This window comes from Octopus sinensis, linkage group LG10 (genome assembly GCF_006345805.1).
Source record: "Octopus sinensis linkage group LG10, ASM634580v1, whole genome shotgun sequence".
Lineage (NCBI taxonomy): Eukaryota > Metazoa > Mollusca > Cephalopoda > Octopoda > Octopodidae > Octopus > Octopus sinensis.
This window is the reverse complement of record NC_043006.1, coordinates 51,679,864-51,695,282: the sequence shown is the minus strand read 5'-3', so window position 1 is coordinate 51,695,282 and position 15,419 is coordinate 51,679,864. Positions and strand designations below refer to the sequence as shown.

At 41.5% G+C, this 15,419-nt stretch overlaps 1 protein-coding gene across 3 annotated transcripts in view; it reads right to left on the bottom strand.

Annotated features, from left to right (window-relative positions):
• The window catches only part of LOC115216806 (coiled-coil domain-containing protein 189-like), a 48,451-nt gene that overhangs the window by 3,921 nt on the left and 29,111 nt on the right, over positions 1-15,419 (bottom strand). For 2 of the 3 annotated variants that reach the window (XM_029786386.2, XM_036506654.1), the window contains 2 exons: positions 6,554-6,611; positions 2,474-2,587 (listed from right to left, as the gene is read on the bottom strand). In XM_029786386.2, coding sequence (XP_029642246.1) covers positions 2,474-2,587; positions 6,554-6,611 — 172 coding nt within the window. The remainder of the gene's footprint in view (positions 1-2,473; positions 2,588-6,553; positions 6,612-15,419) is intronic. The other variant, XM_036506653.1, reaches the window with a different exon arrangement.

Genomic DNA, 15,419 nt, shown 5'->3' with positions numbered 1-15,419 from the left:
AACATTAATATAAATTGTTAACTATTTGTATTCTTATCTTAAATGTATTGAATTTTATACTGTATATATGTATGTTATTATGGTTCTAGTGTGTACAAAGGGCAGGGACGTGATCGACGTGGGCTGATGACCTACGCCTACCGGGAATTCCTCGTTCACGGGGTTGGTTCCAGGCCCCGATCCCTATCACGGGAGGTGATTCAGAGGTTTCCCGACCCTCTCAGGCCGGGGGGAGATGCGCCCGCTGATACCTCCAGTGTAGCGAAGGTATCTCCAGGGATACAGGCATCCAGTAACAGGACCTCCGTAATGCTATGATGGACCGTGAAGTCTGGCGTAACACAGTAAATTCCATTGTCTCGACCACAGTCGAACAATGATGATGATGATGGTTCTAGTTTTGTTAATTAAATAAGACAATATTCTAATATACTAAAGCTGATAAACTAACTAATGTGTTTCTCCATTTTCTTATTTGTAAAATAAATTAATGGTAAAATATTTCTTTACCTTCACCCATTTAATACAATAAGTGAGTTCATTGCATTGCAATTAAAAACACTTGTGTATTAATAATTTAGGTAGTATACCAACAGTATATTGGATAAGTATTATCCCTTAGTAGGTTGGATCCACAACCCCTAACTTATTTGGTATATATATATATACACACACACACCCAGAACCACGCTAATAGCTTAAGAGTGAAATTTAGGATTTCTCAGGTTTCTGAGAATCGATTTTAATAAAACTTTTCCCAGCCGGTTTGCACACTATGCAACACCATTGTTATGTTTTGATTATTCTGTGTAACATCCTTTCTGTTTTTACTTCAGATTCTTCAGCTTTTGAATGAAAATAGCCCATTAGGCATTTTTTTTCTCCAGAAAACGAAAGGTAATGATACATATTAAGCATACATTGAATATATATTTAACAGAAAACCATAACAATATTATAACATTTATTGACATAATGAATTATTTAGCCACGTGAGCACCATTTCGACAGATAACTTCAAAAACCCTATTAATCATGGAATCTGTCAATTTCTTAATAGTAGCAGGTTGGACTACCTTTGCTGCAGCTTTGATGATCGCCCATAAGACATCTTTCAATGTAAATTGGTGTCCATTGGCATAAACATCTTGTTTAATGATGGACTAAAGATTTTTGATAGGGTTGAGATCCAGAGATGCTGGTGGCCAAGCTATCAACCTTTCACCTTGTATGATGTAAAGACCTAGTAATGTTTGGGTGGTCCTAGCAGAGTGAGAGGGAGTGTTGTCATGCATGAATATGAGATTCCTTAAAAGCGACAGCAGTATGTCATCTAGCCAGGGATCCAAGACCTCCTTCAGGAGATTGCAGTAGGTGACTGCAGTCACTTTAACCCCTTCAGGCACCCTGACTGAGCCAACAAGTCTATCTCCAATGGTACCAGCCCACAACATGACTCCTCTACCCTATTCTTGACATCGTAAATGTTGGTGTCGCTCGTCTCCAAAACAGACCCAAACATTTGCCTAAACTATCAGGTCCATTAAGGGTCGCCCAGGTGTCATCAGTGAACAGAACACAACTCATGTCTAATGTCATGTACTTTTGTGCCCATTGAAGCCTCTCCAACTCCTGTGACATGGCATTAAAGGAAGCAGTTTCAAGAGTTCTTGCATGGAAGCCATGGTCCCAGGGATGCGATTTCTGGTGGTTTTCAGTACATGAGAAAGTTCAGAAATACATGAGGAAGTCCAGTGAAAATGGCTTTGTTTGTTTCTCCAGGTTTCCCATGTAACTTATGGCCAATATTCCTTAAGGTCCCACAATTGGATCATTTCTTCCGTGGCGAAGGGTTCTTCAAGAATCGTCTAACCATGTCCACATGACAACCTAGCTTCTCAGCAATGATATGAAGAGAGGTCCCTTTAGCACTTTCCTTGATGACGACAGACTTTACTTCATCATTAATGCTTTTTCCACTCAATGTTCTCATAAAGGAAAGATACTATTAGCGCGGTTCACCCAAAAAACGAAGAATCTGAAATAAAAAAGAAAGGACGTTACACAGAATAATAAAAACATAACAATGGTGTTGCCATAGTGTGCAAAGCAGCTGGGAAAAATTTTATCAAAATCAATTCACAGAAAACCAAGAAATCCTAAATCTCACTAAGCTATTAGCTTGGTTCTAAGTGTATATAGGCAGACACACACACACAGAGTCACTATGTTTCCATTGATAAACTAATAGTAGTGGCTTAGTGGATATGAACATTACTATCCTTAATTTAGAAATATAAATCTCTAGTTCAAACCTAGTGTGGAATTATGTACGTATCTTAGAATAAAGGTACTTGATAATGATTGGAGATAGAACCAATCAAAATACTGTGTAGATATGCATAATGTAAATATGAGATTAATAGTCTGTAAAAATTATCTTCTGAATCTATTTAAGGTACTGCTAACAAACCTTTTTCAGCAATCTTTTCCAACTCCTTTTGTTCAATGTTTTCATCTCCTGAAACAAAATCTGAATTTCTAGATTTCATGTTCTTCCTCTCCTTTTCAGGATCAAAATCTGTTTCTTCATTTGAAATTTAAAAAGAAAAAAAAATCTTGAAAAGCTTTGGAAAACAAATTTTCAGGAAGACAGCTGTTTTATATTTGATTCACATTTATTTTCTCTAAATAAAAACCTTACAAATGAATAACATCTAACCTAACCTCAATTTAGTTTTTACATATTTGTGTCTATTTTAGTTTTCTTATAACCTGACTACATCATCATGTGCTAGAAGGAATAACTTGACAGTGTTAGAAGTTATAACAATAGTATTAGAAAGTGCATGGGAGGAGAGCCTGTCCAATATGAACCTGACAGAGGGGTTGGCTAACTGAATCAACTGTAGCTTAGCAGATAAAGCAATTAAGGACATGAAGACAAGGAAAGCCTCTGGCCCATTGAAAGTCACTGCTGAGATGCTTAAAATCTTTGGTGAGGTGGGGTGGGATATAACCTGGTCACCCATATAGTTAATCAGGCTGTCCACAAGGGAATCATACCCAATGGTTGATGTAGCAGCATTATAAGTCAACTGCTACAAAGACAAAGGTAATGCCCTAGACAGAAATAATTACAGAGGTATCAAATTACTGGACCAGGTGATGAAAATTGCAGAAAGGGTCTTGGCTCAATTAATTAGAAAGAGAGTTAGCATAGATGAGATGTAGTTTAAACTTGTGCCAGGGAGAAGCACCACCAATGCTATCTTTCTGGTAAAGTAACTGCAGAGGAAATACTTGGCCCAAAATAAACCGCTGTTTCTGGTTTTTGTTAACATGAAGAAAGCCTTTGACAGGTTTCCTGTTCTCTGTTCCCTTATCTAGAGGGATAGATGAGTGGTTTGTGAGAGCTGTATGAGCCATGTACAAGAATGTTGTTAGTAAGGTGAGAGTTGCCAAGGAGTTTAGTGTACAAGTAGGAATCCACCAGGATTCAGTCCTTAGCCCCCTCTTATTTATCATGGTCCTCCATGCCATAACGGAGGAATTTAAGACTGGCTGCCCTTGGGAGCTCCCCTATGCTGATGACTTTGTTCTTATTACTGAATTACTACCAGAACTAGAGAAGAAATTTCAGGTATGGAAGCAAGGTCTGAAATCAAAGGGCCTTAGAGTTAATTTAGCAAAGACCAAAGTATTGATAAGTAGGAAAACAGGCAAATTGCAGATCCCTTCAGGGAGATAGCCCTGCTCAATATGTAGAGATGTCAGGAGAAACTCCATAAGATGTACCCAGTGCAAGTTATGGACACATAAGGGGTGTAACAGTATCACTGAACGACTAATGGAAAAGGTAACCTTTGCATGTGGCAGATGTGCAGGTACATTAAACACTAAGAATGTACAAAAAATAGACTCCCTCATATGCCAGTGAGGATCCCTAGAAGTAGTAGACAGTTTCCATTACTTAGATTACCAAGTTAGTAGTGGGAGTGGTTGTTCCAAAAGCATAGCTGCTAGGATAAGAATAGGTTGGGCAAAGTTCAGAGAGCCTCTCCCTCAGACTGAAAGGCAAATTGTATGATGCCAATGTACTAACAGCTATGCTACATGGCAGTGAGACATGGGCTGTGGCTATTGAGGATATGCAAAGATTTGAAAGAAATTAAACCAGTATGCTTCGTTGGATGGATATATGACAGTATAAATGATTTGAGAGAAAAACTGGGTATACGTAGCATCAGATGTAGTGTGCAACAGAAAAGACTGCACTGGTATAGCTATGAAAGGTGCCAATTTCTAATTGTATGGGGAACATGTGGAAAGGATAGACCCAGGAAGACATGGGACAAAGTGGTGAGAAAGGATTTACAGACACTGGGACTCAAAGAAGGGATGACAGGGAACTGAGACTCTTGGCAGTTTGCTGTGCTTGAAAAGACACATCAAGCTAAGTAAAAGCATGGTTGCCCTTGCATATAGGCTTGCCTCCTGCAACCCTTTCCAGCTGAGCATCCCTAGTCTTGTGGGCTCGTTAGTGCTGGTGCCATATAAAAAGTACCCAGTACACTCTGTAGAGTGGTTGGCATTTGGAAGGGTATCCAGCTGTAGAAACCATACCAAAACAGACATGGAACCTGAAGAGCCCTTAAGCTGGTCAGCTCCTGTCAAAACCATCCAACCCATGCCAGCATGGAAAATGGGCATAAAATGATGATGATGAAAGTAGTAAATTTCAAATTTTGGCCAAGGCAGTAATTTCAGAGGAGGGGATTACATCAACCCCAGTGATCAACAGGTACTTATTTTTTCAACCCTGAAAGGATAAAAGGAACAGCTGACCTCAGCAGAATTTGAATTCAGAATGTAAAGATGGATGAAATACTGCTAAGCATTTTGCCTGGCATGCTAACAGTTCTGCCAGCTTGCTGTCCTATGAACAATTGTAATCATTATCATCATCGTTTAACATCCGTTTTCCGTGCTAGCACCAGTTGGATGGTTCGACCGGGTTCTGGGAAGCCAGGAGGCTGCACCAAGCTCCAGTCTGATCTGGCAGTGTTTCTACAGCTGGATGCCCTTCCTAACGCCAACCACTCCGTGAGTGTAGTGGGTGCTTTTTACGTGCCACCGGCACAGGTGCCAAGGGAGGCTGGCAGCGGCCACAATTGGTTGCTGCCTTTTATGTGTCACCGGCACAGAAGCCAGTCAAGGTGGCGCTGGTATCGACCATGTTCAGATGGTGCTTTTTACGTGCCACCGGCACAGGTATCACAGAGAGAGATCTAACTTCATATCCTAGCCTGTAGTTGGAATCAATATAACTAAATTACCAATTAGTTGAAGGTTAATATATTATTAAATCACAAAACCATTAAGTCAAATATCATTAGTCAAATCTACATATACAGACCTGACTGTGTGATTAACAAGTTCAATTCTCAGTCACTTAGTTACAAATTTGATCTCAGTAGACAACACCTCCCTGAAGTCTATTCTACCATAGCATCAGAATCACCGTCTTTGAGAAAGAAACTGGTTAGAAGCTGAGTGGAAGCCAGTCAGACAGTACTTATTCTTCATCTGAACACTGAATCCACAATGCAGTTGAATATCACGACCTTACCCATGACCAGGTAGAGATATTGAATTGCTGTAAATACTTAAGGCAAGTCTCACTAATTTGTTGCAGTTTCTCCAACTGTAGCAATACATGAGTCATATGTTAGCAGAGTCCTCACTGTGGTAAACATTCAAAGCAGGTTTTAATATATTATTATGGTTCTTACTATAGCAACCCACAAGTCATGTATTAGTGGAATCCACCCTGCACAAACATGAGATTAAGCAGAGTCTATACTGTTGTAAAAATTTAGAGCAGGATTCAGGAAATAGTTGTGTTCCTTCCTGTTATAGTAACCCATGAGTCGTGGTTTCTTCTTCCATTTCCTATCAGCCTCAGAGGTCCTACTATGGGATGAGAGAGAGAGAGAGGGTGATATTATCCTTAAGGGGAGAGAACCGATTTTAAGTTTATATTTTATCTGGTGTTTTAGTTTTTTATCGTAAGAGATCTTTTTCCTATGAGTGAAAGAGCAAATAATGTATCCATATTTCCATGAAATCCATTTATTAGATATTTCAGTAGCAGTAGATAATGCCATTTTGCCATCATTATGGGCCCTTCAGTACAACATAACTTGATAATTTGAAATTAGTCTATAGTCTTTTAGTCAGTGCTTTATTAACACGTCATCAACATGATATATTATCTCTGGACATTAACAGTTTAACACAATCTAAACACATCCATTTTAAGTTAGATGTGTTAATTATCAAATTAGTAAAATTTATAAATTAACGTAAGTTTATGTGCTGTGAAAAGAAATGAGTCTTGAGACCTTATATGAGGAAAAATATTTATGAACACTATCCTTTCATAATTGCAAAGTATTATGAAGGCTGAATAACTTGTGCAAATTTATGAATTTGCAGAATTAGCTAACACTTGCTACTGTTTTCAAAATATGAAACAATTGCTGCTTACCTTGGTTTGTAGTGGAATCAGGCTCTCCAATATAGCTCAAAACTAAATCAAGCCGCACCTGATATTGATAAAGTGATTAATACTTCATTATAAATATATACATGATCATAAATTAATGTGTGTAGTTATGCACAATTAAATATATACATTTTATATATATATATATAAAATGTGTGTGTGTGTGTATATATATCATCATCATCATCATCATCCTCATTTAACGTCCGCTTTCCATGCTAGCATGGGTTGGACGGTTCAACTGGAGTCTGGGGAGCCCGAAGGCTGCACCAGGCCAGTCAGATCTGGCAGTGTTTCTACAGCTGGATGCCCTTCCTAACGCCAACCACTCCGAGAGTGTAGTGGGTGATTTTATGTGCCACTGACACAGGTGCCAGACAAGGCTGGCGAACGGCCACGCTCGGATGGTGTTTTTTTTTATGTGCCACCGACACAGGTGCCAGACGAGGCTGGCAGACAGCCACGCTCGGATGGTGTTTTTATGTGCCACCGACACAAGTGCCAGATGAGGCTGGCGAACGGCCACGATCGGATGGTGTTTGTTACGTGCCCACAGCACGGAGGCCAGTCGATGCGGTACTGGCTACGGCCACGTTCGGATGGTTTTCTTGTGTGCCACCGGCACTGGTACCACAAAGATACAAATTCCATTGATGTTCATCTATTTTGATTTGGTTTGATTTTCACTTGCCTCAACAGGTCTTCACAACTGTCACACACTTGCCTCAACAGGTCTTCACAAGTGTCACATACTTGCCTCAACAGGTCTTCACAAGTGTCATAAGAAGGAAGGTATGCACAGGTAGACTGACTACGTCCCAGGTAGGGGCCACGGGTTATGGCCTGACTAGTCTTGCCGGGTCTTTGGATGGTGTTTTTATGTCCCACCAACACAGGTGCCAGATGAGGCTGGCGAACGGCCACGATCGGATGGTGTTTGTTACGTGCCCACAGCACGGAGGCCAGTCGATGTGGTACTGGCTACGGCCACGTTCGGATGGTTTTCTTGTGTGCCACCGGCATTGGTACCACAAAGATACAAATTCCATTGATGTTCATCTATTTTGATTTGTTTTGATTTGATTTGATTATGATTATGATTATTATTATTATTATTATCACTTGCCTCAACAGGTCTTCACAAGTGTCATTTGATTTGATTAGCACTTGCCTCAACAGGTCTTCACAAGTGTCATTTGATTTGATTAGCACTTGCCTCAACAGGTCTTCACAAGTGTCATAAGAAGGAAGGTATGCACAGGTGGACTGACTACGTCCCAGGAAGGGGCCACGGGCTATGGCCTGACTAGTCTTGCCGGGTCTTCGGACAGGTGCCAGATGAGGCTGGCGAACGGCCACGATCGGATGGCGTTTGTTATGTGCCCACAGCACGGAGGCCAGTCGATGCGGTACTGGCTACAGCCACGTTCGGATGGTTTTCTTGTGTGCCACCGGCACTGGTACCACAGAGATACAGATTCCATTGATGTTCATCTATTTTGATTTGTTTTGATTTTTTGATTTGTTGATTTGTTGATTTTCACTTGCCTCAACAGGTCTTCACAAGTGTCACAAGAAGGAAGGTATGCACAGGTGGACTGACTACGTCCCAGGTGGGGCCACCACGATCGGATGGTGTTTGTTATGTGCCCACATCACAGAGGCCAGTCGATGCGGTACTGGCTACGGCCACGTTCGGATGGTTTTCTTGCGTGCCACCGGTACTGGTACCACAAAGATACAAATTCCATTGATGTTCATCTATTTTGATTTGGTTTGATTTGATTTTCACTTGCCTCAACAGGTCTTCACAAGTGTCACACACTTGCCTCTGCCTCAACAGGTCTTCACAAAGTGTCACACACTTGCCTCTGCCTCAACAGGTCTTCACAAGTGTCACACACTTGCCTCAACAAGTGTCACACACTTGCCTCAACAGGTCTTCACAAGTGTCATAAGAAGGAAGGTATGCACAGGTGGACTGACTACGTCGCCGGGTCTTTGGATGGTGTTTTTATGTGCCACCGACACAGGTGCCAGATGAGGCTGGCGAACGGCCACGATCGGATGGTGTTTGTTGTGCCCACAGCACGGAGGCCAGTCGATGCGGTACTGGCTACGGCCATGTTCGGATGGTTTTCTTGTGTGCCACCGGTACTGGTACCACAAAGATACAAATTCCATTGATGTTCATCTATTTTGATTTGGTTTGATTTTCACTTGCCTCAACAGGTCTTCACAAGTGTCACACACTTGCCTCAACAGGTCTCCACAAGTGTCACACACTTGCCTCTGCCTCAACAGGTCTTCACAAAGTGTCACACACTTGCCTCTGCCTCAACAGGTCTTCACAAGTGTCACACACTTGCCTCAACAGGTCTTCACAAGTGTCATAAGAGGGAAGGTATGCACAGGTGGACTGACTACGTCGCCGGGTCTTCGGATGGTGTTTTTATGTGCCACCGACACAGGTGCCAGATGAGGCTGGCGAACGGCCACGATCGGATGGTGTTTGTTGTGTTCACAGCACGGAGGCCAGTCGATGCGGTACTGGCTACGGCCACGTTCGGGTGGTTTTCTTGTGTGCCACCGGCACTGGTACCACAAAGATACAATTCCATTGATGTTCATCTATTTTGATTTGTTTTGATTTGATTTTCACTTGCCTCAACAGGTCTTCATAAGTGTCACAAGAAGGAAGGTATGCACAGGTGGACTGACTACGTCCCAGGTAGGGGCCACGGGTTATGGCCTGACTAGTCTTGCCGGGTCCTCCCACGCACAGCACACCCCCATAGGTCTCGGTCTCTAGACATTTCCTTAGTGAGACATATATATATATATATATATATAAATATATATGCATGGAAGATGGACGTTAAATGATGATGATGATGTGTGTGTATGTATTGGAATTACTAATGGATTATTTATTTTTTTATTAAGGATTTCCTTAATTCTTCAGTTATGGAACTACCAACCACTATTATCTTTTTACAATGAACACTCCTTAATTCTTGAACGAAATGGTAACTACTAATATCCTTGATTAAAGATATTTTTTATTTATTCCTCTCTCTCCGACAACGGAATAATTAGCTTGTGGAAATCCTTGGTTAATAACATATGCATCACAAGATTAACTATTCTAGAAATAGCTGTAAGAGACTTAATGTATTTACTATAACTACTGTTATATGTTTAAATCATAAATTAAATATTCTAAAGTGATACCCCATGTTTTGCTCATTTATTATTTCTCTATTTCTAATATATATATCTGACAGTGTCGGCTATAGCCTGGTCACCCGTATAGTTAACCAGAGATACACGAAGCAGTCATACCCAATGACTGGTGTAGCAGCACTATAGTCAATTGCTACAAAGATAAAGGTGATGCTTTAGATACAAATAATTACAGAAGTATCAAGTTGTGGATCAGGTAATGAAGGTCACGGAGAGGGTCATAGCCCAACTAATTAGGGAGAGAGTCAGTTTAGATGGGATGCAGTATGGGTTCGTGCCAGGGAAAAGCAACACTGATGCTGTATTTGTGGTAAGACAGCTGCAGGAGAAATACCTAACCAAAGATAAACCTCTGCACCTGGCTTTCGTTGACATGGAGAAAGCCTTTGACAGAGTCCCCAGATCCCTTATCTGGTGGTCAATGAGGAAACTAGGGATAGATGAATGGTTAGTGAGAGCTGTGCAAGCCATGTACAGGAATGCTGTCAGTAAGGTGAGGGTTGGCAACGAATACAGTAAAGAATTCCAGGTAGAGGTCCACCAAGGTTCAGTTCTCAGCCCCCTCCTATTTATCATAGTCCTCCAGGCAATAACAGAGGAATTCAAGACAGGATGCCCCTGGGAGCTCCTCTATGCTGATGACCTTGCTCAAATTGTTGAGTTGCTACCAGAACTCGGGGAGAAGTTTCAGGTGTGGGAACAAGGATTAGAATCGAAGGGCCTTAGAGTCAACCTAGCTAAAACCAAAGTCCTAATAAGTAGGAAGGCAGGCAAACCACAAATCCCTTCAGGTAGATGGCCCTGCTCAATCTGTAGAAAAGGCGTAGGTAGAAACTCTATAAGATGTACCCAGTGTAAGCTATGGACACATAAGAGGCACAGCAATATCAAAGGAAGGCTAACTGGGAAGATAGTTTTTGTATGTGGCATATGCTCAGAAGCAATAAACACTGAAACTGTGCAGAGAACAACTTCTGCCACATTCCAGGGAGAAAAACTAGTAGTAGTTGATAGCTTCTGTTACCTAGGTGACCAAGTCAGTAGCGGGGGAGGGTGCGCTGAAAGTGTAGCTGCTAGAATAAGAATAGCTTGGGCAAAGTTCAGAGAGCACTTACCTCTGCTGGTGACAAAGGGCCTCTCGCTCAGAGTAAAAGGTAGACTGTATGACGTATATGTACGAACAGCCATGCTACATAGCAGTGAAACATGGGCCATGACTGCTGAGGATATACATAAGCTCACAAGGAATGAAGCCAGTATGATCTGATGGATGTGTAATGTCAGTGTGCATACTCGACAGAGTGTAAGTACCTTGAGAGAAAAGTTGGACCTATGAAGCATCAGATGTGGTGTGCAAGAGAGATGACTGTGCTGGTATGGTCATGTGGCGAGAATGGATGAGGATAGCTGCATGAAAAAGTGCCACACCCTAGCGGTTAAGAGAACCTGTGAAAGAGATAGACCCAGGAAGACCTGGGATGAAGTGGTGAAGCATGACCTTCGAATATTAGTGGACTTTTGGAAATATGCTGTGCTTGAGAAGACCCGGCAAGCCAAGTGAGACCATAACCACGTGGCCTATACTAGGGGTGTAACCAGCCACTTATGCATACCTTTCCTTCATTGGACACTAAACTCTGCTTGCAAAGACCTGTTGAGGTAAGTGAAATCGAAATCAAATTCAATGACTGGCATCCGTGCTAATGGAGCACTAAGAGCATCATCCGAGCGTGATCGTTGCCAGAGCAGCTAACTGGCTTCTGTGCCGGTGGCACGTAAAAAGCACCATTCAAGCGTGCCCATTACCAGCATCGCCTTACTGGCACATGTAAAAACATTCGAGCGATGTCGTTGCCAGTGCCGCTGGACTGGCTCCTGTGCAGGTGGCACATAAAAAACACCATTTGAGCATGGCCATTGCCAGTACTGCCTGACTGGCACGTAAAAGCACCCACTACACTCTTGGAGTGGTTGGCGTTAGGAAGGGCATCCAGCTGTAGAATTCTGCCAGATCAAGATTGGAGCCTGGTGTAGCCATCTGGTTCGCCAGTCCTCAGTCAAATCATGCAACCCATGCTAGCATGGAAAGCGAATGTTAAACGATGATGATGTCTACCTGCTCTTGAATGAGCAACTTCTAGCCATTTTTGAGGGTAGCATCAACACCAACTTTTTCTCAGCTGCAGTTCAAGCTTGAGTTTTAGAAGTAAATCAAACCAAGCACTTAAAGTACATACCTAATACATTACGACATCAGACGAATATCCATTCTGCATGCATGCATGTGTGAGTTGTAGGCAGACAGACCAACAATCAGACAGACAGATTTCTTTATTAGCCATGTAGGGCCGAATACAGAGGGGACAATATAATGTAGAATTTTTCTTTTTCAAAATCAATCAAAAGGGAACAGAAAACCCATTTTTTTGGACGCGTAAACAGAGAAATAACACAAAAGTCATAGTTAACAATTAGAGTTCCCAAAAGGGGGAAGAACTGTAACATTAACTAGGTTTATCTGTGGAAAGAAAAACCTACGTAAAAGAACCATGGTAACCTCAGAAACGAAAGGGCAAACATTAACATGAGAGCAAGATGCTCTTTCTCTCTTTGTTTTATAGGATCATGCTCAAGGTGGTTCCATCATCTATTCGTACCATCATTGCCACATTCACCCACCTTTTGTTGACCTTTTCATTAGACAAAACTTCCTTCTCTTTTCTCACTTTCCTCTTCAAGTGATACTTGAAGAAGTTGATGAGAGGTTGGCCAGAGAGGAAAGTGTTTGTCTCTAAACTTTTTGCATGAGTCCACCACACACATTCTTTCACCATAGCCACCAGTACAATGGAAACTACCTTGTCTTACCAGTTGAAGGAAGGTGGCAGGGCAATATTCACAAAAGACTCGGCTGACAACTGAATTCATCCAACACATGACAGCAGCTATTCGACATAAGCTCACAGATCTGAAATGCTTGGACATTGCATGAGTGTGTGCAAAACGGTTTCATTGCTCTGACCGCATCTCGAGCAAGTCAGTCCTGTGTTTCTTGACCCATGCCTGTAGAGCTTATCCCAAACGAACAATGCTTCCCGATAGCACTGCCAGGTCAGTGATCTCTGGAAATTGTCCATAGTTCCGGCCCAAAAGTGGTCCTGAAGAGGCAGGCCAGGTATTCCTCATTGGCACCCAGGTTGTCCCTAAGAATGTCGTCGCACCTTCACTAATCCTCTATAGAACGCCTTTATGGAATTGAAGTCACACAAGTTTGATCCCAGACAGCAGAGTTGCTCAAGAGCATGGCAACACTTGCAGTGCCATTCACCCAGCTTCGGTTTCTATTTGATCCACGATTGCAGTTCAGTCAAAGAGATGAGCTATGGGAAGGTATGTCTCACAAACAGCAACCAAACCTGTTTACCATCATCTATGAAGTGCTGGAAATGTCGCAGTCTCAGCACATGTCTGCACATCATTAACTATGGCATGCCCAACCCTCCACACATAGATATAAGAGTTGCAAGCATGGCTGTATGGTGAAGCTCATTTCAGCCACATATGATTCTTTTCAGCTTCTCAAACCCTTTAGAAAACTCATCCAATAGTTCTCTTGGCCTCTTTGCCAAGTAGCTAATGAATATCTAGCAAAAACTACATAGGGAGTTTTCACATACAAAATATCCAATTTAGAGATAGTCAAGTCAAAATGTTCACATCTTTCTATATACTCAAAGATGCTGGAACTCACTTGAGCTAACAAAGTCTTACATTTATGTGGAATTTTGTCCTGGTAATGTGAACTGTACAACATATACACTGCACTAGATATATACTACAAGATATCTTTATATATATCATCATCAGATGATGATGTGGTCTTTTGCAAAGACCACATGGTTTGTGTGAAATAGCTATTTGGCAGGCTGCACTTCTACATATTCATGAAAGCTGCTTACTGTCTCACCCTATGAACTGGCCATAACTAACATTTTCTAAATACTCTACTGTTCTATAACTCAGAGTATGCTTCTCTTTTGGATTTATGATTTAGTGACAATATATATATATATATATATATATATATCAGCATTGCCTATCGTTACCAGCATCGCCTTACTGGCTCCTGTGCCGTTGGCATGTGTAAAAAGATTCGAGTGAGGTCATTGCCAGTAACGCCTGGCTGGCCCCCGTGCCAGTGGCACGTAAAGGCACCCACTACACTCTTGGAGTTGTTGATGTTAGGAAGGGCATCCAGCTGTAGAAACTCTGCCAGATCAAGACTGGAGCCTGGTGCATCCATCTGGTTTGCCAGCCCTCAGTCAAACTGTCCAACCCATGCTAGCATGGAAAGTGGACGTTAAACAATGATGATGATGATGATATATATATATATATATAATATATATATATATATATATAATATATATATAAAAGTAAATAAATGGCACAACAAATACCGATATTTACTGGAAAATAGCGAACGTAATAAATACGACGCTAATGTATAGCTTCACTGCGTATGTACTAGCAAAAATGCGTGTGTGCAACAAACATGAAAAAATTGTCTTACCTCTAGGGAGAACATCTGAAAAATGAAATACCTAGAAATGGATAATGCGGTACCGGTTTCAGATTTTTCAAAATATGTCTGCCCACATATATTTGATTTATCCTCATCAGCCACATATACCTCGACAATATTTCAAATGTTGCCACATCTATGCCAGTACACTCGACTGAACGCCAAAACGTTGACAGAATGAGAACAGTGAAGAAGTTTCAAAGAAAATAGTAATGCAATACGAGAGTATTGCTTTCCAGTAATTTTACCCTCACGGACTATCCTTTACTGGAAAGCAATACTCTCGTATTGCATTACTATTTTCTTTGAAACTTCTTCACTGTTCTCGTTCTGTCAACGTTTTGGCGTTCAGTCGAGTGTACTGGCATAGATGTGGCAACATTTGAAATATTGTCGAGGTATATGTGGCTGATGAGGATAAATCAAATATATGTGAGCAGACATATTTTGAAAAATCTGAAACCGGTACCGCATTATCCATTTCTAGGTATTTCATTTTTCAGATGTTCTCCCTAGAGGTAAGACAATTTTTTCATGTTTGTTGCACACACGCATTTTTGCTAGTACATACGCAGTGAAGCTATACATTAGCATCGTATTTATTACGTTCGCTATTTTCCAGTAAATATTGGTACTTCGTTGTGCCATTTATTTACTTTTATGTATAATTTTACCCTCACGGGCTATCCTTTACTGGAAAGCAATACTCTTGTATTGCTTTACTATTTTCTTATATATATATATATATATATGGAGGCGCAATGGCCCAGTGGTTAGGGCAGCGGACTCGCGGTTGGAGGATCGCAGTTTTGATTCCAAGACCGGGTGTTGTGTGTGTTTATTGAGCAAAAACACCTAAAAGCTCCACGAGGCTCCAGTAGGGGGTGGTGGTGACCCCTGTTATACTCTTTAGCCCCAACTTTCTCTCACTCTTTCTTCCTGTTTCTTGAGTAATGCTGCAATGGACTGGCGTCCCGTCCAGCTGGGGGGAACACATACGCCACAGAAACCAGGAAA